This window comes from Diadema setosum, chromosome 12 (assembly GCF_964275005.1).
Source record: "Diadema setosum chromosome 12, eeDiaSeto1, whole genome shotgun sequence".
Lineage (NCBI taxonomy): Eukaryota > Metazoa > Echinodermata > Echinoidea > Diadematoida > Diadematidae > Diadema > Diadema setosum.
The window spans coordinates 34780990-34803494 of record NC_092696.1 but is presented as its reverse complement, the minus strand read 5'-3'; the positions used below and the strand labels follow the sequence as shown (position 1 = coordinate 34803494).

The 22505-nt window shown below is 38.0% G+C and overlaps 1 protein-coding gene across 1 annotated transcript; it reads right to left on the bottom strand.

Annotated features, from left to right (window-relative positions):
- Nucleotides 1-318: 318 nt before the first annotated feature.
- On the bottom strand, nucleotides 319-21541 carry LOC140236075 (17-beta-hydroxysteroid dehydrogenase 13-like). Its single transcript, XM_072316045.1, has 6 exons — nucleotides 21278-21541; nucleotides 11396-11504; nucleotides 6802-6934; nucleotides 3493-3740; nucleotides 1284-1400; nucleotides 319-456 (listed from the first exon to the last, which is right to left on the bottom strand). The coding sequence occupies exons 1-6, from the start codon at nucleotides 21492-21494 to the stop codon at nucleotides 366-368; spliced, it is 915 nt and encodes a 304-aa protein (XP_072172146.1). The 5' UTR covers nucleotides 21495-21541; the 3' UTR covers nucleotides 319-365.
- Between the last annotated feature and the right edge of the window lie 964 nt (nucleotides 21542-22505).

The window sequence follows — 22505 nt, the reverse complement described above, 5'->3', positions numbered from 1 at the left end:
CGAGTATGAATTATTCACTATATTCATGAGCCAGATCAGAGTTGGTATGCTAAATGAGGACGTGTCAATGCTGGCAATGCAGGCAGCTATCGCAGGCAGGCAACGCAGGCTGGATACGGATGAGTGAGCAGCCACATGCATACAACGCTACCTTTGTTGGTAGTAGAATTGGCAATCGGCGAGAAACAATGCTCAAGATAAGAAATTCATGTCAGGTTTTAAACCGTTCTCTCGCAGTTAGTATATTTTTTAGCCACGAGGCCTTGCCAAAAGGCTATATCAAGAGATACATCAGGCGGGATAGGGTCCAGGGTCGGCCCCAACACTTTCCATTCAGGCTGGCGTGATTAATGTGAGTCTTGCATTTAGTCTTCATGGAGTCCTGTTTGGTTCTGGGATGGTATCTTGACGTTGACAAAGTCCAACAGGGCTAGCCGACCATCATGTGGGAGTAACCTGTGATGACATTACAGTTCAATTATAATTATATGGTCTTCTTTATCCAGGGAAGCCTCTTCACTGCTGTCCTCTATCAGACAGCCCTACCATTATTATTACCTAGCATTGCCAGCTACCCATTTATACACCAGGGTTGAGAGGGATATGGTGGGCAATTAAACATCTTGACATAAGAATTGGAAATCAAATTTGGGTCCTCCGATTTGGAGTCGTGAGTCTATCCACTGTGCCAAAGCGCCCCTTTCATTTCTACTTTTAACCCGTCAAGGACAGTTTGATTTTCCAACAACACACATTTCTCATAGAGGCTTGCCGGAGTATAGACTCGTCCTCAAGAAGTAAAAAGACCTCTAACCAGAAATATCCAACTTAAATGGTGACTGTGATTCTGGCAGTGATCACTGAAGCAAATACTTCTGAGTGTTTCTTTCGACTTTTTCTTTCCATTAGAGTAAGATCATATGCATCAATGCTACTACTTGGATATATGATTCCATTATCACTATAATAGCAGCATCCTACAGTCCCACTTCTGAACAGCGAGGGCACTTCCGGAATAAGAGTCAGTACACAGACTTTCATTATTTCACATGCTTGAACTCAAAACACTAAAAAAAATAAAACTCATTTTCCTGGCATATCGTGTCAGCCTGAGAAGTTTCTTGGTAGAGCTTTCCAATATATTGCAAGTAAACTCACGCTGGTGAAACCAAAAGATGAATTTGAGCTTTTACCAGTACTATGTTTTAGCTTTAAGCACTTTTTAAGCACTTTGAGCACTTATAAGCCAAAGGCACACACTGGCACAAGCTACTTTCACTTACTCTTTTACAGTTGCACTGAGACTGAAGATCTTTGGGTAGAAAACATAGCGCTTTTGCCTTAAGATGCCATCGACAATGACGTCAGCTGCTTCTGGTGTTTCACTCATCCCATGACCTCTAAAGATGTATCAAAAAGAGATTTATAAATCAATTTGAAGTTTACATTCTGCACAAGAGCATATAAAGGTAATATGAGAAAAATAACATGAGACACAGAGTTGTAATGAGCAATGTCATGGATAGCACCTGAATAGACCCTTTGGCCCGAATTCATGAAGGTGGTACAAATGAAACCATGGTTTAGACCATGGACAAAAACGATGGAGCACCAAAGGTCGCACGGAATATTTTGTTACAAAATTGGTCATTTCGTCGACAAAATGACCACTTCATTAACAAAAATTATTTCGTGGACGAAATGTTCATTTAGTTACAAAACGTTGTCCTTTTGTTACAAAATAATCATTTCATCGACGAAATGACTGATTTCGTAACGAAATATTCCATGCGACACTTGGCGCTCCATGGTTTATGTCCATGGTTTTTGTACCACCTTCGTGAATTCGGGCCTTTAAGTTGCAGTGAATAAAGAACATCAAAATGTTCGAGGGAGCTTGTTAGCATTGGCATGCTTGATTACCTGAGTGGATGACATCTAGATTTACAATTATTTTGTTTCAGCGCTGCAAAATTTTCTTGAATCATTTCAACTAAACTGCTTATTTAGTTAATACTGATCTATTGCACAATGACTTCTCTCAACTTTTTCACATTGATGAATGACATTTTTCCGTATCACAAAAATTGCAATGGGAAGATCAATGTCAATGACAAAAATAACCAAATTTCAGTGTAATAATACAACTAAATGAAAACAATACCAGTAGGAAAATGGAAATTACTATAAAATCCTGTTTGTTTGTTTATTTTCCATCTGAAAAGATGGCTGGATAGCCCATAATCAGCTATGCTATTAAAGCTGGTCTTCCATGGGGTCCAGTTGGATGTGAGGCGGGACCACTTCACCGCGTTTTACACCTTGCTCTTTGCGATGAATGAATGAAGCAGGCTCTTTGACTCTCTCACACACGGGACCTCCATTGTACGTATGTCCTATCTCAGGGACAGAGTGATTTGCCCCTTGCTAGAGGGGACGGCATGATTACACGCAACATTGCCGAGTCCACACTCGGGTTTGAACCCGGGCCGCTTGGGTCAGAGGCAGACGCACTACCGACTGAGCCAAGTCACTGCTGTCAAAAGTGCTCACAATAACCACAATCTGACCACTGTTGAAACACATCATTTTTGCCTACTTGATCATTTGTATCATGAGAATGCATTCCTGGAGCTAACACATAAAGAACTTGCTCATTTTATTGTATTTAACCTCACTGCAGAACAGCCTCTGCAACCTGGTGATGTGAGCAAAACCTTATATGTTGGTGTATGTCTGCAACTTGGTGGCAAACACAAAACTTTATATCATTTGAATGTGTAATCCCATCATGGGAAAACTTTTACAATCTGGTCCTGAAACTGATAAATCATACTTTAGGTGTATCGTGCCATTGTGAGAATGTCTGCAACCCGGTGCTAAAACACAAGCACTTGCTCATTTGACTGTATAATCCCATCATTAATAAACCTTTACAGTCTGGTATACAAATTTGAATTAAAAACCCTTTGTACACTTTATAGTGTATCATATTAGTTTTGAGAATATCTGAAACCTGGTGCTGAATAACAAACACATTCATTTTTAATACTGTATTTAATATCATTGTTGAAAATTTCTACAGTTGCACACTTTAGTGTATCATGCTATTGAGAGGAATGTCTGCAATATGGCGCTTTAACACATACCTCTGCTTGATTGAGTGTATCATGCCGGTGTTTAGTGTATTATGCCATTGTATAGAATGTCTGCAATATGGAGCTTTAACGCATACCTCCGCATGCTTGATGAGTGTATCATGCGGGTGTTTAGTGTATTATGCCATTGTATAGAATGTCTGCAATATGGCGCTTTGTATACCTCTGCTTGATTGAGTGTATTATGCGGGTTTCAGTGTATTATGCCATTGTATAGAATGTCTGAAATACGGTGCTTTAACACAAACCTCTGCTTGATTGAGGGTATCATGCCGGTGTTTAGTGTATTATGCCATTGTAAAGAATGTCTGCAATATGGCGCTTTAACACTTACCTCTGCTTGATTGAGTGTATCATGCCAGTGTTAAGAAAGTGGGGGCAGACAAGAGTTTGCTGTATACCCGTTTTCTGGTAGACGGATCTAAGCTCGGACTCTAGGGCCTCGTCCAGTCCCAGGATTCCAAACTTTGAGGCGCAGTAGTCCGCAAGGCGGTGCATCGCATTCTGGCCACCGGTCGAGCATGTGGTCACAATATGGCCGCAGTCCGCCTCCAACATGGCTGGCAAGAAGGCCCTTAAGGTCTGTATAGTGGGCATTTATAGGATAGAGAATGTATGAATCCACAGCTGATTTTCTTATCTTGAAGTTAAAACCAGCCAGAAATCAACCACAGGCTACGGAACATTCTGTAATGTGCATTTGTGTGTGTGTGTGTGTGTGGGGGGGGGGGGGGGGAGGGGGGGTCGTCCTCGTAGTGTCAAGGGGTGTGACCCTTGGAGAATAATGGGTTTTCCTCATTTGGTATCTTGTTTGTAGTTGTTGCTTTTTTTTTAAATCCCAAAGTGCCAGGCAGCTCCCTCTCCCCATCCTAATTCCACAGTCCCTGACTATCTCATAATCATTTAGATGAGGTTAGTGAATCTGTCATCAAAAGGTCATGACTGCAATTACGACTAGTAATCTGATTCATGATAACAATAGGAGATAGTGAGAGAGGAAACTATGGTAGTTTCAAAGGCAAAATGAGAATACATGTACACTGTAGTACAATTTGTAAATCATTCTTAAAATAACATGTAAAAACTCAGAGCATTCCATTAATTGAATGACAGCTAACAGAAGAATGAATTAACAGTGACTGCGAAAAGAAAGAATTCTGCACGGAATAGTTGTACATCACTATAACATGCCATCACATTTCCTATCCAAAATGTAACACTCTGAATAAAACTCCAGGATTGTAAAATTGCTACATACCTCAAGACATTAAAATCCATGAGTGTTTGACAGTTTATGTAACATACAATAATACAGTACAAAGATGAAACCCTTGGTAACACTTTGGAAGGGCTTGTTCAAAATATTTATGAGTATTTGTCACCCTAACGTTCATGCGTAGTAGGCGATCAGCAGTTCATTCTAGTGATGCTACTGCTACGATGGTGTAACAATAGCCAGGATAGCTAGCCACACATTTGAGAGATCAAAACATCTTGTGGACATCACATGACAAATTTTTCTACCATCTCATCACAAAAACATTACATTACATGTCACAAGCTTCACAAATCTATGTTGGAAAATGACCAAACCCCAGTCTGCAATTTTCCTGCCCAGCAATGTTCTGGGTGGCTCTTGGCACATCTGCCTTGTAACTCTTGTCAAACGGCACATTTTTTTTTTTTTTTCAAAATATTGTGATTTCCTAATTTTTTTTTTTTTTTTTTTTTCACAGCCAGGTTGATATCTTCTAAGGGACATTTTCATGAAGCATTTTTTTTTCCTGTTAAAACTGTAACAGTTATAAGCTACTGAAATCCTTGCATCTGACTGGCTGAGAACAAGTTTGCCAAACAAATAAGTCAAACAGAACACTTAACCCTATAAAGCCCAAGGGGGGGCACATTGTGCCCCCCTCCCATATTTTTGTTTGCCGCTCCTATACCCTTTACCCGATTTCAACCAAATTTGGTGACTTTTCCTAAAATCTTATTGCGCACATTTTGATATATAATTTAGCTATGTCTGATATTGCTGGTTGCCATGGCAACCATAAACAGACAACCATGTTCGTCAGATTTTGCATGATTTTCTGTTCCAATTTCAGTTAACAGTATAATAATGGATGAAATGGGGTTTTTCTTGGCTGTAATTTGCTGAAGAACCAAAGGGTGAAGGAATTATGGTTGTGAATTACCCTGAAATGGTTTCCTTATTATTTCCTTTATTTTCTATACGACATATGCATCAAACAATAGATATAATAAAAATAATTGAAAATACAGCATTTTCCAAAGACTACCCTTTTATTTTGTGTTATTTTCACACAAGCTGTGCCTGTAATATCATTTGTTTATCATATTATCAATCTGCAAATTCAAAATTACAATATTTTGGAAATATGAAATGCAATACCAATATATGTATTCATTCCAAGCAATACATTATAGGTTATTATATATTTCTTTATATTGTAATGAAAAGCGCCCCCATGTGTTGACCTTGAGAAATTTCAACCATAACAAACAGTGAAGGCTGACTTGCTTTTCCTTTGTGGTAAATATGAAAATGATTGATATTTAAAAAAAAGATATATAGTGGGGATAAAGAAATAAACAGAAAAACATGATTTTAGCGTATTTTCTATGTATTTCTTTATATTTTGGCAAACAGCGCCCTCAGTGGATGACCTTGAGAAAGTTCAAATGTTGGGTCATGTAGAGTACGAGTTGCTCTACCCATGTGAAAAATATGACGGTCATACATCATATAATAAAGAAGTTATATAGGGGGGGCACAATGTGCCCCCCCTTGGGCCTGGCAGGGGTCAAAATAGCTTGGGCTTTATAGGGTTAATGATATCAAAATGCCCCCTGGAATATATCTTCCACAGGCAATTTGCTTTATTTCAAAACACAAATACAATGTACAGTCAACCTTGCCTAAGTCAAATCTATTCCGACTGAAGAAATAGCTTCGACTTTAGAGAAAATTTGACGTATGAGGGATTAAGATCAATAGAATTTATATAAAGAGAAGAGGACTTACAAAGACCTCGACTTAGGTGATTATTCAACTTATGCGAGGTTGACTTTTAACTCTTTATGTGCCACGTTCGCACGTCCGGCTCAGTCGACGGCGTGCCAACTTCGCATATTCTGCTCAACAAACAAAGCCGCCAAAACCGATCGATAAATCGCTAATCCCACGGTACAACCAAAGCGTTTCTCGCGCTTTTGTTCATCTAACATACGGCTTGCATTCTATGTGGTGATTGACTATCAAGCGGTGTTCCCATTTAGATTTGTGTGTACATTCTAAGTTTCTGTCACTATTTTATGTGCAAAAGTCATGCCTTTACAGTAATGTTGCGACTGGGAATTCAAAAGAAAAATTGAAAATAGAATTGTTATACATTGTGATGGAAGCAAAGTTTGGCATTCCTCTTTAACTTTGCTCACTATTATGTCCAGCTTAACAGAAATTTGTAGAAGTTATACAAATTGGAAAAACAAAATTCTTTCTCAAAGCATGACTACCTTCTTGTCTCAGAATAACGTGGCACACAGGGGGTTTCCACCATGGCACATAAAGAGTTAAAGCAAAGGTGACTGTATCTTGAAAGATTTCTTGCGAGCTTACCCAGAATGCAGAGACAAGATTGATGTTGATGGTACGCCTTATGTCTTCTTCCTTCAGAGCAAGAAGAGACTCCCCCACCAAGACTCCGGCATTGTTGACCAACATGTACACCTCGCCCACCTCAATCTGCACCCTATCAAGACAAATATGAAGGATAGAAAATGCTCATTTGTAATTCATTTATTTTCACTCAATGAAACATGCATTTAAGCATAAAAATGTGAGAATAATATGTCAAGTATTTCATTACAATGTTACAAAACAAACAAGCAAACAAACAACCAAAGTTATTGAAGTGAAGGGGTTAATGACAAGGCTATGGGCCTTATTTATTACTAACCCCTGGAAAGTAAATACAGTGTTTTATCTATAGAGCTACTTCCTACACACTGTAACTAAAAAGAAAATCAGCAAATGCATGCAATTCACTACACATACAAGAAGAAGCACACTTGTATTTATAAGCACATTAACAATACATGAGATGCCATAGCATTTTCACAAACACACCCCTATCATGTAGCTAATCTCTCATTAATTCATAATGTTACTGATCAATTCCAGAATACCTTTGCAGTAAAATCATGTACGCCTTGCCCACCTCAATCTGTGCCAGGTATCAGACCAAATACAGTGCACTCCCCCACTTCTGTACACGCCCTTTAACGAATATGGGTATAAAAAAAAATTCTGGATACAACAAAGTAAAAATTCAGGTCCTAAAATCACTTTAATTGTTCGGTTCAATAACAAAATTTCAATTTATTAAAAAAAAAAAATCTGATGGTCCCAAGGACTTTATAACAGGAATCCACTGTATGAGTGATAAAAAAGTAAAGAAAAAAAGAAAAAAAAAAAACATGTTCACCTTCCCCACTTCAATATGCACCCTGTCAAGGCCAGTACAGTGTACTCCCATTGCAAACAAACATGGTTCTAACAAAATTCCCAATAAAATGAAGTAAAAAGTCACGTCTGAAAATCATCCTACTATACCTCTTTGTACACTCAAACCATACTGTTTGGTTATAATGAAATTTCGATATAATGAAAGAAAATTGCCTGTCCCATGCACTTTGAACTTTATTACAGGAGTCCACTGTATGAATGATGAAAAAAAAGTGCACTATACCCTATCAAGGCAATACAGTATTAAATACTCCTGTTATATATGTGACCGTGCACCTCAAAAGTCGCACACACTGATTTTTGGTGAGGACTGAAAATAAGTGAAATGGGTCAACCTAGCCGAACTTGACTTTTTCATATTTTCTGAACGAGCGGGTCTTCTTTTACAGTGTACATTATAATGCTCAAATTTGGTATCATAAAACGGGCAGGAAAGTGTGTTTTTTAGCAGTTTATCTCGAACATTTTTGGTAGAATAGTGTGATTAGGTGTGTCTTTAGAATCCCTTTTTCATTTCTGAAAAACCTTGTCCACACTCTTCACTTTCAACTCTTAATAACTTTTGAAAAGATAGTGCTACTGCTTTGAAAGTTAGCATTAATTATGGACAGAATGTGAGGCATGCTTAATTTTAGTTTAATTTGATAGTCCCTTCATTGTTGTTACTCTGGTGGTTTACTTCACTGTTTTTTGTCCCATTCATGGCACAGCCAGCACGGCTTGGTAAAGATTAAGGGCTTGAATAGACACTGTCCTTCAGAGCCTCTTTTCTCAGTTCACACTTTTCCTGAGTTTGTGCTTTCTTTCCAATAGGTTAGGAGAGTCCATTTGATTTGAGTTATAATACATCATTTTAAAGCTTAAAGTCTGCTCTTTCAGAATATGGTCTTAACTAAAAATTCATGTTTGGCGACTTTTTGTTTGTTTTGAGGTGCAGGGTCACATATCATGAAATTCTTGTACAATGAAGTAAAAATTCAGGTCTGAAAATCATCAAGTATTTACACCTCTTTGTATACTTTACTGTTTGGTTATAACAAAATGAACACTGCTGGTCCAAAGGACTTCATTATAATGGGAGTCCACTGTATTCTCTGAATGAAAAAAACAAAACAAAACAAAACAAAACAAAACAAACAAACAAATAAACAAACAAACAAACAAACAAACCCAACTACATAGCCTCCCGTACACCTCACCCACCTCTGTCTGTACCCTATCCCGAAAAATTTGAATGATGAAAACAATCAAAATATATAAGGTTGATAAACCCTTATGGCAAGGGTGATGATGAAATCTGCAGTTCTATTAAAGTCAATACAAATAAAATCAATCACAAAAATGATAATAAGAAACACTAAAAATGATAATGAAAATAACACCAACAACACATTATCTAGGCAGGAAATGGAAAAACTTTACTAATGGTCAATAAAGTCATGAATACTATCGTCATAAACAATGGAAAAATTTGGGATGAATCTTACTTCCATTTGTACTACATTTTGTACCATTATCATTATTCCCCTTTTACCATCAATTTTGATCACACTTCAGCTGCAACATTTACCACAATTTATACAGTGAAAATACATTGTACTTCCTGCTTTATTTCCAATACAGATCTGCACAAAGAATGTCATTGAGAGAAAGTAATTCTCGCAATCCTGCGCTCTGAAGCACTCAGAAAGTACATGTACAAAGGGTGTACTCCACCCATAATGAGGAAAACATGTTATCAATTATGCATGTGGAGAGGACATCAACCTAATTTAGATTTTTCTTTTTAAACTCTTTAAATGCACCCACAGAGTTCCTGGCGGGTGATGTGGTGCCCCCGCCCAATTGTGAAATTCCCCTTGTGATGACTCATAGCAGTTAAAGGGGAATCAAACCCCTAAATCGGACTGAACTTGTGAATAAACAGCATTATTAGTTGAACACATCATTGAAAGTTTGATTAAAATTGGACAATCTATTCAAGTTCTGAATTTGTGATATTACACATGGATTACGTTATAAAGAAAATGTGAAATGAATTCAGTTAAAATTAAATTCAGCACACAGGCTGTTAATTTCTCTAGCATATTATAAAAAAAATCACGATAGCCAACCTCTTTCTAAAGGCAAGAGGAATAATAATATCATTACAGTGCACGTCCAGTCCTCGGAATGCCATACAATCAAATTTGAACCTTGAAATTGTCGGTCAAGCGTACAATATGGTCTGCCAAAATATCCACTAAATACAAATACCAGTCTACAAAATTACATTCCAGCTGCTGACAAACAACAATCCCACAATGGTTTTAATCAACAATCCCTCTGTATGGCTTTAATCATGTTAACAGTATAGGGTACTCTGTATCAAGGGAGTGGTCATAAACATGACACTGACAGTAATAATTTACCCCTTTCAACTCCAAGAAACCAAATTTTTGTGGTTTTGTGCTGTCTCCTCTTGAAATATAAATATATTTTTTTGCTTTATAGGCCTACTGCTGTTTCAAATGGAAGTGTAAAACATTTTCAAGTTTTTTTATTTCTTCATTTTACTTTTATTTCAGATGCACATTATCAGAAGCCTCTTCATTGAGAAATATATGATCCTAAAACTGGAAACATATCTAAGAATATCAAAGTTAATATTTCTGCCTTAAACTGGATATTTTAAAATGTGTTCTCCTTCTGCGTGTATATATATTAATGAATTTCACTAGTTCTACCCAATCTTTCTCCAATATGGAAAATACAATTTTGAGATGCCAAATTAAAATAAAAATGTGATAAATGTGTGTCCATTAAAATCATTCGAGGACAAGATGGCTTTTAAAAAGGCGTAGGCGAACCCTAGTTATGCAGCACACTCCCCTGTTGGTCGTAAGGAAGTCTGTGCCAAAGCATCTCTTTTAATAAGGTTTTTGCATCTACATGCAGATACTCTGTGACTAACTACATGTAGTGTGAGCTGTGTAGAGCTGCTCCCTTCTTGGGGGCAGCTACAGTACACGGCCTATGGGGCAGGGCCTATGGTGAATGTGTCTTGGTACAGGCTTTTTGGCACAGACTCCTTTATGACCGACAAGGGTGTGTGCCTGCAAACTAGGCCAGGAACCTAGCTTCAAATTATATTAGACACAACTCAAAAACATTTCAGTCAGTATTAAAATCAGACGGTTACAACAGAAATCTGCCTTCTGTTCTTCACTGCGATAATGATGCAATAAACATGTTTGTTTGTTTTTTGTGAAGGACAGACATTACTATTAATAGAATACAACACATCAAATGCCAAATCACTGACATTGCTAACCTTGAATGTCGTCACACTTCGGTATGAGGCTAGGGAGAGACTAACCTATATAGGAAGAGAATGCAGCAGATATCTGTCTTTGCTGTAACGCTTTAACTTCTGATGCGACGAGCCTTTCGCTTTGCTATCAAAGTGGTACATCTGATACCACGAGACTATGAAAAGTGTTATGCTTTGCGTGCATCCGCTGTTAATAGTTTTGCCGCATCAGACGTATCGATCGCCTAATAGCAAAGATGATAGTCTAAAAAGATGATAGTCTGAAAGCAAAGACCATCGATGCATCCTCAGAATAGATTATTAGATTGGGAACGAGAGTATAGGTATTTGTACATTCTTGTAGCTTCCAGGTATACTACCTCACTGTTGTACCTCAATGCCGATGCTTTGACCAGGTCACTGTTTGTGACGTCCACTGTGTAGAGGGAGACGTCAGCCCCCGGTGTGGCCGCTTCGATCAGTTCGGCCGTCTCCTTGTTACCTGTTGGACAAAAGTATAGGACAACAGATCAGCTTTAAACTTAGAATCTTTGCGAACTTCAATGATATTGTCAGAGTTATCACAAAAGAAGTAGGCCCATCTCCCACTGGCTTTTAAAAGCGGACATTCAAGCACTGTGGACTCCAAGTGCAGCAAAGTGCTCATTCATTTCACTTACCTTGAATAAAGTGAGTTTAAGTTGCCGAAATGCTCTAAGGAAGGTAGGTTTGTAAATCACTGCTTGTTGGCTTAGTAATACACTCATTATTTTGTGTTCAAAAAAAGAGAAACCAACTCACATTGCATGAATAAACAAAGGCATGTTAACCCTAACTATTGTAGGCTGGGGGGGGGGGGGGGGGTTGAAGGCCCCCTTGACATTCCGCACAATATACATTGTATAGCCATCACAAAAAGCTATCGCCGCGATATTTCACTCCTTTTTTCTTTCGAGTCTCCCGCAACTTTTGCACCAAATTTGCAACGCCTGGGCACGTGGTTCCAAAGTTACGCAGTTCCATACGTCCAGATGTATGTCAGACCAAAATTGCTCAAAAATGTGAATTCTTGTACAATTTCAATGCAAGTTACTGTGCTTGGAGTCAAATTTCATGAAAGCAAGCCATGCTTATTTGGGGATTTTACTGATTAAAAGCAATTAATAGCACATTTTCATGTTCAAACAGTGACGAGGACAAATTTCAGCCAAAAAAACAATGGAAAACAAAAAGTCGAAAAAACAACGAAATACATAAAAGAATAAAAAACAATAAAACACTTTAAAAATCTTTCTGATGGCACAATTCTTTTCATCTACATTTGCTGAGGACACTATAAAGAATATATTTGGGCAATTCCGCGGTAACGGAATTACAAAATCAGAGAATTTTGGCTCATATTCTCTCCCCCTGTTATACACTGGAATGATTACTTACAGTTGTAGCCTTCTTATACATTTAAAAGATGCAGAGGTATGCACACTATCACCCCAAATACAAATTTGTTAAAATGTTCTCACTTGGTTTGTTACAAACGAGGTTTACAACTTTTTGAACCAATAGAGTGACTCCACCAAATTATAAGTTCATGTTTAAAGGTTAGAGGGCCTCTTTTAAATCCATCTGCAGCTCACTGTGTTAGAGCCAGAATATTCAACCTGTGAATAAAATTAGTATTTACTTCTGACCACACAAAATTTCCAAATGACCTCTTCAGAAATACGACAGTGATTTGATCATTGACTGTAATCATGACTTGGCCTATAAATTTCATACAACTACAAGTTTCCTGTCTCTGTCTTTCTTCTTGACTTTGACAACTTTCTCTCTTTGAGTGTTGCCATAGATACAACGTACATTCACTCACAAGAAGTGTACATGTATCTTCTCTTCTGCAGTAAAGTGGTATTTTGACTGTCCAAAAGCAAATGATAAAATACACTGTAATAGCACTATCAAAGGAAACTGGATTGTACGGCAAGTGGTAACATGAAGAGTAAAGGTAAAAGCAGAAGCCCATTGACTTCATATAAAATCTTCTTAGGACGGGAAGTACAGGCCTAAATGTTACAATTTAGAGCTGTATCACAATAACTGACTGGGTAAATGTTCATACCAAATGGTGTTTTTTTCTTTATTCCTTTTAAAAAGAAAGGATTAAAGAACAAATTTCAAAGGGTAGCAGATGCTCTCTATCAAAGGGGCATGAAAATCAAAATACATGTCTCTGTGGAGGAAAGATCTAAGAAACAGATGAAAGAAAGTCATAGTCATACACCTACCATTAAAAATAAATGACTTGAGGATGAAAACAGGACATGTTCAATGGTCTTTAATAATAAAGTCTTTAGCATGTACAGAAAGATCAAAGGTGCCACATTCAGTGAGCATCCCATGTCAAATAATGACTTTTATCACATTGTGTAGGATTCTTCTCTTAAATTCTTGATCTTTCCTCACAAAAATTATCCTGTTCATTTCTCTCTGTTAGTAGCAGTGCTCTCTTTTCCTTTTAAAGAAATGCTATGTTCTTCCTCTTCTTTCAAACATGTGTTCGATATATGCAGTATATATTGCTGTATCACACCCATTCAATAGTCCCTCAGCACTACAGAATGTATACTTCGATTTTGTATGAAACCATGAGACTTTTTAGCAAGAAAATATACATTAATATCTCAGAATTCAGTATGATTTTCAACATTTGAAAATGAGTATCTTTAGCAAACCTAAGTCATCAGCAGTCTCCACATGTAGTTCTTGTACATTGTACATGAGAAAAGGTGAAAGAAGGGAGAAAACTTCCAGTACAAGCAGTCTTGTCTGGCGTGTACCCTGATGTTAGGGCTCACTGTCAGAGGCATCCAGCTATGCTGAGTCATGTCAGTGCATCATACAACTTTCACTCCTTTACTGCCAATCACTTCCGGATAATGCCCTGAAGCTATTTCATGAACAGTATATTGGCACAAAAGTAGATTATGTCATTCTTTTCCATATCTGTGCATGTAATTCCGTTACCACAATTACAGCAGAACTACATGTAAAGGAAATATTTTCACAAAATGTTTTGTGAGTTTTCAGGGAGTCACATGTAGAGAAAAAAATTATAAGGGGAGAAAAAAATCAGTGATTAGTTTGTTCAGGAGAAAACTTTTTTCAATTTCATAGTAACGGAATTACATCAATTTGTCAGTAGATTTTGAAACTTTCTCCAAAAAAATGTCATAATGAGAGTGACTGAATGCTTCATAAAATGTGATTGTTGAAGCATAAGAAGAAAAATGTAGAAGTATGGATAAAGCAGAGAGATATTTAAGTTGTTTCATTTTAAATCTTCATTTGATATTGTAAAATTTTAGATAAATACAATAAATAGTCTTCCAACTTTAAAGGACAAGTTCACCTTCACTAACATATGGATTGAGAGAATGCAGCAATATTAGTAGAACACATCAGTGAAAGTTTGACGAAAATTGGACAATCGATGCAAAAGTTATGAGTTTTTTTTTATTTTTGTGTTGGAACTGCTGGATGAGGAGACTACTAAGGCTCATGATGTCATATGAGTACAACAGTATAAAGAAAATGTAAACAAAATTCAACATATTTTCACTTTTTTTGCATAATAAAAGAGCACTTGACTTGTCTCTTTAAGGCAATGGGAATAATATTACCCATAACATATGCCAGTAACGAGTCAAGGGAATGTGTACTTTTTTCAAAAGATGAAATTTTGTGAAATTCTCTTTATATTTTCCTTATATGTGACCGTGCACCTCAAAACAAACATAAAGTCGCAAACACTGAATTTGCGTGAGGACTAAAAATAAGTGAAATGGGTCAACTTAGCCGAATTTGACTTTTTCATATTTTCTGAAAGAGCGGGTCTTCTTTTACATTATGCTAAAATTTGGTATCATAAAACGGGCAGGAAAGTGTGTTTTTTTAGCAGTTTATCTCAAACATTTTTGGTAGAATAGTGTGATTAGGTGTGTCTTTAGAATCCCTTTTTCATTTCTGAAAACCTTGTCCACACTCTTCACTTTCAACTCTAATAACTTTTGAAAGTATAGTGCTACTGCTTTGAAAGTTGGCATTAGTTATGGACAGCATGTGTTAAAGAGGCCTGCTTAATTTCAGTTTGATTTGATAATCCCTTCATTGTTGTTACTCTGATGGTTTACTTCCTGTTTTTTGTCCCATTCATCGCACAGCCAGCACGGTTTGGTATAATAAGATTAAGCGCTTGAATAGACACCGTACTTCAGAGCCTCTTTTCTCAGTTCACACTTTTCCTGTAGTTTGTGCTTTCTTTCCAATATTTAGATAGGTTAGGAGAGTCCATTTGATTTGACATCATTTTAAAGCTTAAAGTCTGCTCTTTTAGAATATGGTCTTAACTAAAAATTCATGTCTGGCGACTTTTTGTTTGTTTCGAGGTGCAGGGTCACATATTGTAGTACACATGACATCATACACTGCAGTAGTCTTCTCATCCAGCGGTGACTGCACAAAAACTTAAAAAATTCATAACTTTTGAACGGATTGTCAGATTTTCCTCAAACTTTCAATGATGTGTTCTACTAATATTGCTACATTCTCTCAATCCTTATGTTAATGAAGGTGAACTTGTCCTTTAAAAGTGTGTACAACAAAAATGAGGAAAGTTATTGAAAAAGGGTTTTTTGTTTCCATAAATACAACAATCCGTCTGTATACTGGAAAACTTAAATTTATGAGCATTTACTTTACTTTGAATTTTGCTGTTTTTGCCCTTCCCATACGGAATTCCCCTTTTACACAAAAATGTGCCTGTTTTGAGCTTTACTTTAATAGTGATAGCAAAAAGTTTGATATTCATGCATCATTATGCATTTAAATCAGCATAATTTTAGCATGGGTGTTAATGATAATTTTTTGAAAAAATTTCAACTTTACAATTTTTCAGATTTTCAATTTTACAGGCAATGTGCGTGCTAATTTTTGTTGCGATCATGTGGTTGATGGCCTAGATCTGGAGGGGGCCTGGGAGGGGTCCCCTAGATCGCCTCAAAAAGATCGCCAGATCACCCCCCCCCCCCCGGAAAAAAAGGGGGGGGGGGGGGGAGAGAGACATGATATGAACACCCACACCAATGTCTCATTTTAATGACCTTGAAGCACCAAGCCGATGTTTACGTTCTGTATGCCCAAAACTGAATGACGCGTGACTATTGACAATTATATACCTCACTTAATGAATCCTTGTTTCGATTGGTTGAAAGTCGCAGACCTAAATTTAGCGATGGTTCATACGTGCACTGTTGTTATTGGGACATGGTTGATATTAGTTGTCCCTCGGGATCTCTACACCATGACCCTGGGAGCAAGCTCCTCAGGTCATAATTGGAGTTGAGATCCCTCGGGCAATGAATATCAACCATGACACAAAAAGCAATGCATACTACAGATACCTATCTGGCAGAAGGTCCTATTTGCCAAGCTTGTTCACATTGGACCCCGAGTCGCGTGGACAGTCACCAGAGATCTTATCTTTTTTATGACTGACCGTCCACACTGCTATCTCATCTGTCCCCGAGCTGTGGGGGCATTTGGGGCTTGGAGCGAGCTCTGCCACTTGAAACCAGGCATAGCGCATGTGAACATTTCATGAATACAGCCAGACGCTATCAATTTCGCCCAAAGGTCACTCTCCCCTCCAAATCTTGTCCCCGTACCCGGACTTGCTTCGAGGGGACGAGGGGACAAGTCCCAGCGAGTGTTCACATTATGTTTTTTTTTGCGGGAACCAATGTGAACGCAGGGACAGTCACATCATGACTGACTTCACTGTTTGGGGAATCCCCTCACCTTCCTGTCATACTGACATCATGCCAAAGAAATCTTTCAAGTCCATTAGGTAAACTACTTTTGTTCATCTGAAATCTCTGAATCACTCAGCAGGGCTCAAGCTTAGCAGTTGCCTGGTGGACCGGGGGCCACTAAAAATTGGTGTCGGGCCATCATATTATTTGGTGGCCTGATCACGCAACTAAGATTCCAAATGGATTGTTACTCTTTTAAAGCGTTTATTTTGGGCCATCATATCTTTGTTGGGCAACCAAAATTTCAGATTTAAAGATTTTAGTGGAATGGATGGGTCATCAGACAAAAAAAAAAAAAAAAAAAAAAAAAAATTAAGTGTGGATCCTTAGTCAGTCACTAGATGAAAACTCAGTGGGGGTGAAGTATTACGGAAATTTTGCTATTGGTTCAACTCAATTAATTTACAAATTACTCAAAGTACACTTGAAAATGCTAGGGAACTCCTGAGTTCATTTTCTCTTTCTTTCAAATTTGATCTGCATGTTGCAGACATATACAAGGAATACATGTATGCAGAAAGATGCAATCATGAGTATGCTTTGCCAATGTGATTCTGAAAGCAATGCTTGAAAAGAAACCACGCCTGCAAAAGCATTCAGGAAGACATCCTTCTTTGGTTGTGAAGAGTCCTTCATACCACACTCCGTATGACCAACTTGGCATAAATTACACTTATGAGCAGTTTCTAAGTATCCATTATACTCTCTTCAATTCAAAATTGATAGAGATGACAGAATGGCACAAATAAAGAACCATCATCTTTTACTTTCTGTCACGAGGGGAGAACATAAACAAATCAAGAGAGGGAGGAGGGAGAACAGAAATGATATAAAAAGAAAGTGATGTGTACACAAAAGAACTGTATCCACAGTAATTTACAATGAGACTAACAAGTATGTAGGTTTAAGTGCTTTTTAAAACAACTTTACATGGAAAATTCCACTCCATGTATACCATTGAAGCAACTTTGATTTATACTCCAGGACACACACACATAAGACCAGCTATAATGTGGGAAGTGTGCAGAAATGTGACCCGCTACAACAAAAGGATCCGAAAGTCGGGGGAGGACAATTTTCTTAAAATGGCATGACATTATTCCCCTTCTCTTCTACTTTAATTTTGTATATATAGCACGACTCATAAAAGTACTCGGTTGCAGCTCAGATATCGTTGATTTTATCAGCGCATGTCAAGTAGTTGAGGAAATCAGAGTTTCGAGAAAAACGCCTTCAAAGTTTTCCTTCCGACTCTATCATGATCAAGGGGAGGGGAGACAGTTTTCACCGCTTGACAATAGAAGGTATGTTCCTAGCGACCTCCGCGATGTTCACTCAAGCTTAGCGCCAGCGGTCTACGCACGACCAATCAGTAATCATAATGCCATGCATTGACCAATCAGATCACTTCCTCGTTGCTAAGGGCGGAGTCTAGCTGCGGTGCTAAACCCATATCTTTGGACACATTTCTGTTACGTTGAAAGTCGGAAAATCATGCCCCAGAAAAACGCTGATTTCTTGCCTTTCCTTTGATCATTTAGCTTCGAAATTTCGGCAGATGATATAAAACATTAGACTACAATATTATGCCAAAAACAGAAATTATCTGAAAGATTTGACCAATTTTGATGATGTGACTTCAAACTCGATTTTCTCGGCTCAGCCGTCAGCGACTTTAGGATCCTTTTGTTGTAGCGGGTCACAAATAATAATCATAGCCAACTGGAACAGATATTGAGCCTGTTAGTTGTACATTGGTTACATAACTTTACAGCACTCTGTGCTTGTGGGGAAGTTGTGTTTGCTTCTGTTTCAATACATGTACCTGTCTATCACTGATGTTAAAGTGAAAGCATAGTTCTGGTAAAGGTTTGAAAACCTGTCTTGCACCATTCCATATTTACTTGCAATATATATCGCAGAGGGACAACACGGCCCCGCCATCAAAATGAGGCCGAGTTGTCCCTGAGTCCGAGTTAGCCTGACCCCGATTGGGTAAGTTCTAAGATGCGAACATACAATGTATTTGGTCAATATTACGCATTTTCGTCGTTACCCAACGAATATCTCGTTATTACAGCATTATTCCACACATTTCTTAGGCATCATACATTTTAGAGCGAGATTTGACAATTTTGCAGGCGTACCAGAACTATATTTTGCCTTTAAGCCTTTTATTGAATAAGGATGCTGGCGCTGGTTTGCCCTCAGAAATTGCAGTCAGGTACACATAATTCTTCCATTTTGATTTGCTCTGTGACCAATCCTTCACTGAAAACATTCTGGCAACATAAAATTGAATGGAAATCTCTTGATTCTCATAGCTTTCCCATCATGTATTGCACTGTAATATTTCCATTAATCTACCACAAAAAGAAATCTCATAAAAAAAAAAAAAAGCCAGTTGCCAGATAAACACAGTTTGAGAAAATTGGCTGCAATTGAAGGCAGTCAGCCGTTCAGAGGGTTGAACGTACTCAAACACAATGAGTCAAATCAAAACACTATTATCCTGACTCATGATTCCCAAACACTCTCAGACTTTGGAACTTGTATAGAATGCACATGATTAATGATTTTGCAATGAATGAAACTGGCGACTCTTTTTTTTTCTCACAATTTTGTTATATTTTAATGTTCTGGAAAACTACTGCAAAAACATTATTCAGCAATTTTCCAGGTTCAAGAGCTATTTAAAGTACGAGTAGTTTGCACTAATGGGTGATGTATGGTGATTGGTCTACCATCTGTTATTCCTTAAAGGAATGATGTAGCTTTGTTTGAGATGGGGGATTAGATTTCACCATTTTGCAAGATAATTAGAAACCACTTAAGAAATGCTAAGAAAAACAGAAGAGGAATTCAAAAGTTTATTTGATGAAAATCAGTTTTTAAATGGATGATATGTACATTGTATATCAAAATACAAAGTTTAAACAAAGTGGTCCCACCTTTTATTACAATCTCTTTCTTTTATATCTTAATCAGCCATTTCAAAGCCAATTTTCATTAAAAAAAACTTTGAATTCCTTCTTAGAATTGTATGCGCTTGTCGGTTTCTCATCATGTCACAAAACATTGGGCAGCCTACCTATGCATAATCCCCATCTCAACCAAAACTATACCATATATCTCATGTACTTTTTGTTAGCTATTGGCACAAATGCTGTGAGTGTTCAGTTTCAGAGTGAGAATTATACTATGGTGGTTGTGTGCTCAGTCCAAATCCTGCAAGTGGCTCAGCAGTGTTGTTTTCATGTCAAAGAAAACTTAATACGTAAATGTCAAATCATTGACATTGTAAATGTAAGTACATGTAAGCTACACAACCACAGTTCTGTTTTGCTACAGACTACACAAATAAGGAAAAAAGGCTTCTTTTGAATTGCAACATTTCATTTCTGTGATTTCAATTTATGTACTGTTGTGTATAAGTGCAAAACTCATGTACTGTTAAATATATCTTCTTCTTTTTTTTTTATAGTGGTGTACAAGATGTTCAGGGAAGTTCCTAAACTTTGGCTCACCACATGACTGTACCGGTAAACACATTGGCTTGTTTTGGTTTTTAAATTATTCTTGTTAGATGGTAATCACATGCACATTGAAGATACATGTAGCTGCATGTACGCATACCATTTTTCTTTTTTTACTTTTTTTTGGGGGGGGGGGGGGCAGATGTTCAAGAGATTGTTAATTTGATGAAAAACTGATTCATGAATCACACCAAACTACAGTAGAACACCAGAACTGTGATCTACATGGAAGGTTTGGGAATTCTTCAAACTTGAACGACAGCTGTTTGTTTGTTTCTGACACGTGGCGACGCGGCGGTATAAAATCTACTCAGAATTCACCGTAGAACTACTCCACCACCTGTCCACCAACATGTTATGATTTGCAGTTGAAATGTTGATACCATGCAGGCAGAAACCCAACAAGTCACCTAGGTAGTGGAGCCCTGGGCTGGCTGGCTGGGGTGCAATGCAGTGTCGTACAGACGGTAGAAGGTCTAGTGACCATGCATTGTAATTTGTTCAGTATTGTAGACCCTACTATCAGTAAGATTCTAGTTCATCTACATTTAGCAGGTCCAAACCGATTAGGCAAGAAAACAAACAGTTTTGCTTGCCTAGCTAAGCTAGTGCACAAGTGCCGCTATATACCATTTAGGGTACATTGCACATGGATGCATGCACTTGAAAGTTAAATTAAACTTGAAGATCCTTTCCTTCAATATGTTCTTTGACTAACGACGTAGGCGTTAAGTAGTAGGCCTACGTCATCTTTAAAACAGACTGTAAATTTGACCTAAACGATGGACACGAACCAAGTAGAATTACCCAATCCGTAGATTATACGTTTGTCATAGTGCAGTCTATTAAAGTATTTAAAAGGGTCCACCCACCTAACTCGTTGATGTCCCATAGTACCAGCCTCGCCCCTTCTACGGCGAGACGTAGGGCTATCTCCCGGCCAAGGCCCGAGGCACTGCCCGTCAAAACAACCACCTTGCCTCGAACAGGAACCCTGGACGGCGCGACGACCAGACGAACGACGGCCTTCATGTAGGCAAAAACTAGCCGAAAGAAGAGGACAATGAATGCTAATACGTCCTGGAACATTCTGATTACGGATCACCTTTTCCGTTCCACTTTTGTCTGAAGAGATCTCTTTCTTTGGCAACAAAGTGCAACAGTCTCCACTATCTTCAAATGTTCAGACTAACGGGTTACAGTTGGCATCATTCAATGTTTACAAAGAGCATTCATATATGTAACGTGGACCTTTGTTCGACCCTCGCCATCGGCATCTGAAATGCAAATCATCATATCATTATATGGCAGGTCTGGACATCAACCCGATCGACTGGCGGGCGGCGATTTTTTTTTCCGTAACCCTAACGCGTCGAAATTGCCAATTGTGTCACTTGAGCAAAGACTATCAGTGTACAAGTTGGTTTTTGTCGTACGCATGTGCGTGGACTACGCAGTTAGGCGTTGAGTTCGTACTGTTACACAGTAGAGTACCATTGGCATGGTCGTCTGCTAACCATAGAATCAGATTACAACGTGAGAATGGGACGCCGTCCTTCAAGCAGAAACATAACAACGGGTTTGTGTGTATGGGTATGTGTATGCGCGTGTGTGAGTGTTTGTGTGTGTGTGTGTGTGTGTGTGTGTGTGTGTGTGTGTGTGTGTGTGTGTGTGTGTGTTTCCACTTCACATGTCATCGCCATCGCGTTCGGCTTTGCCTTTGCCTGTAGTTTTGTTCGCCGTCTGCTGTCACTTTTCCTGTGTCTCGCGAGACTTGCGTTACTAGGATGCATGCAAACTCGACGTCGTCATCAATGTCTTGCAAAAAGTAAATTGGAGATCTAATTGAAGCTTGGAATAAATCATAATCAAAGTATTAGGTATACGTAGCGACACGTAGCGGTAGGTTAGTGAAGCAACCTTCTTTGTCAAATTTGTAATCTGCTATTTACATGTAGATTAACGTCTGTCTATCTTTTCATTTTACTCATGTTTGTATTCCCATATACATTATAATCTTGTATATCTTTTGTGTCATGTGTAATCTTTGAGTATTGTATTCACTGGTTTGTTATATTGTTATTTATACTCTTTGTTTGT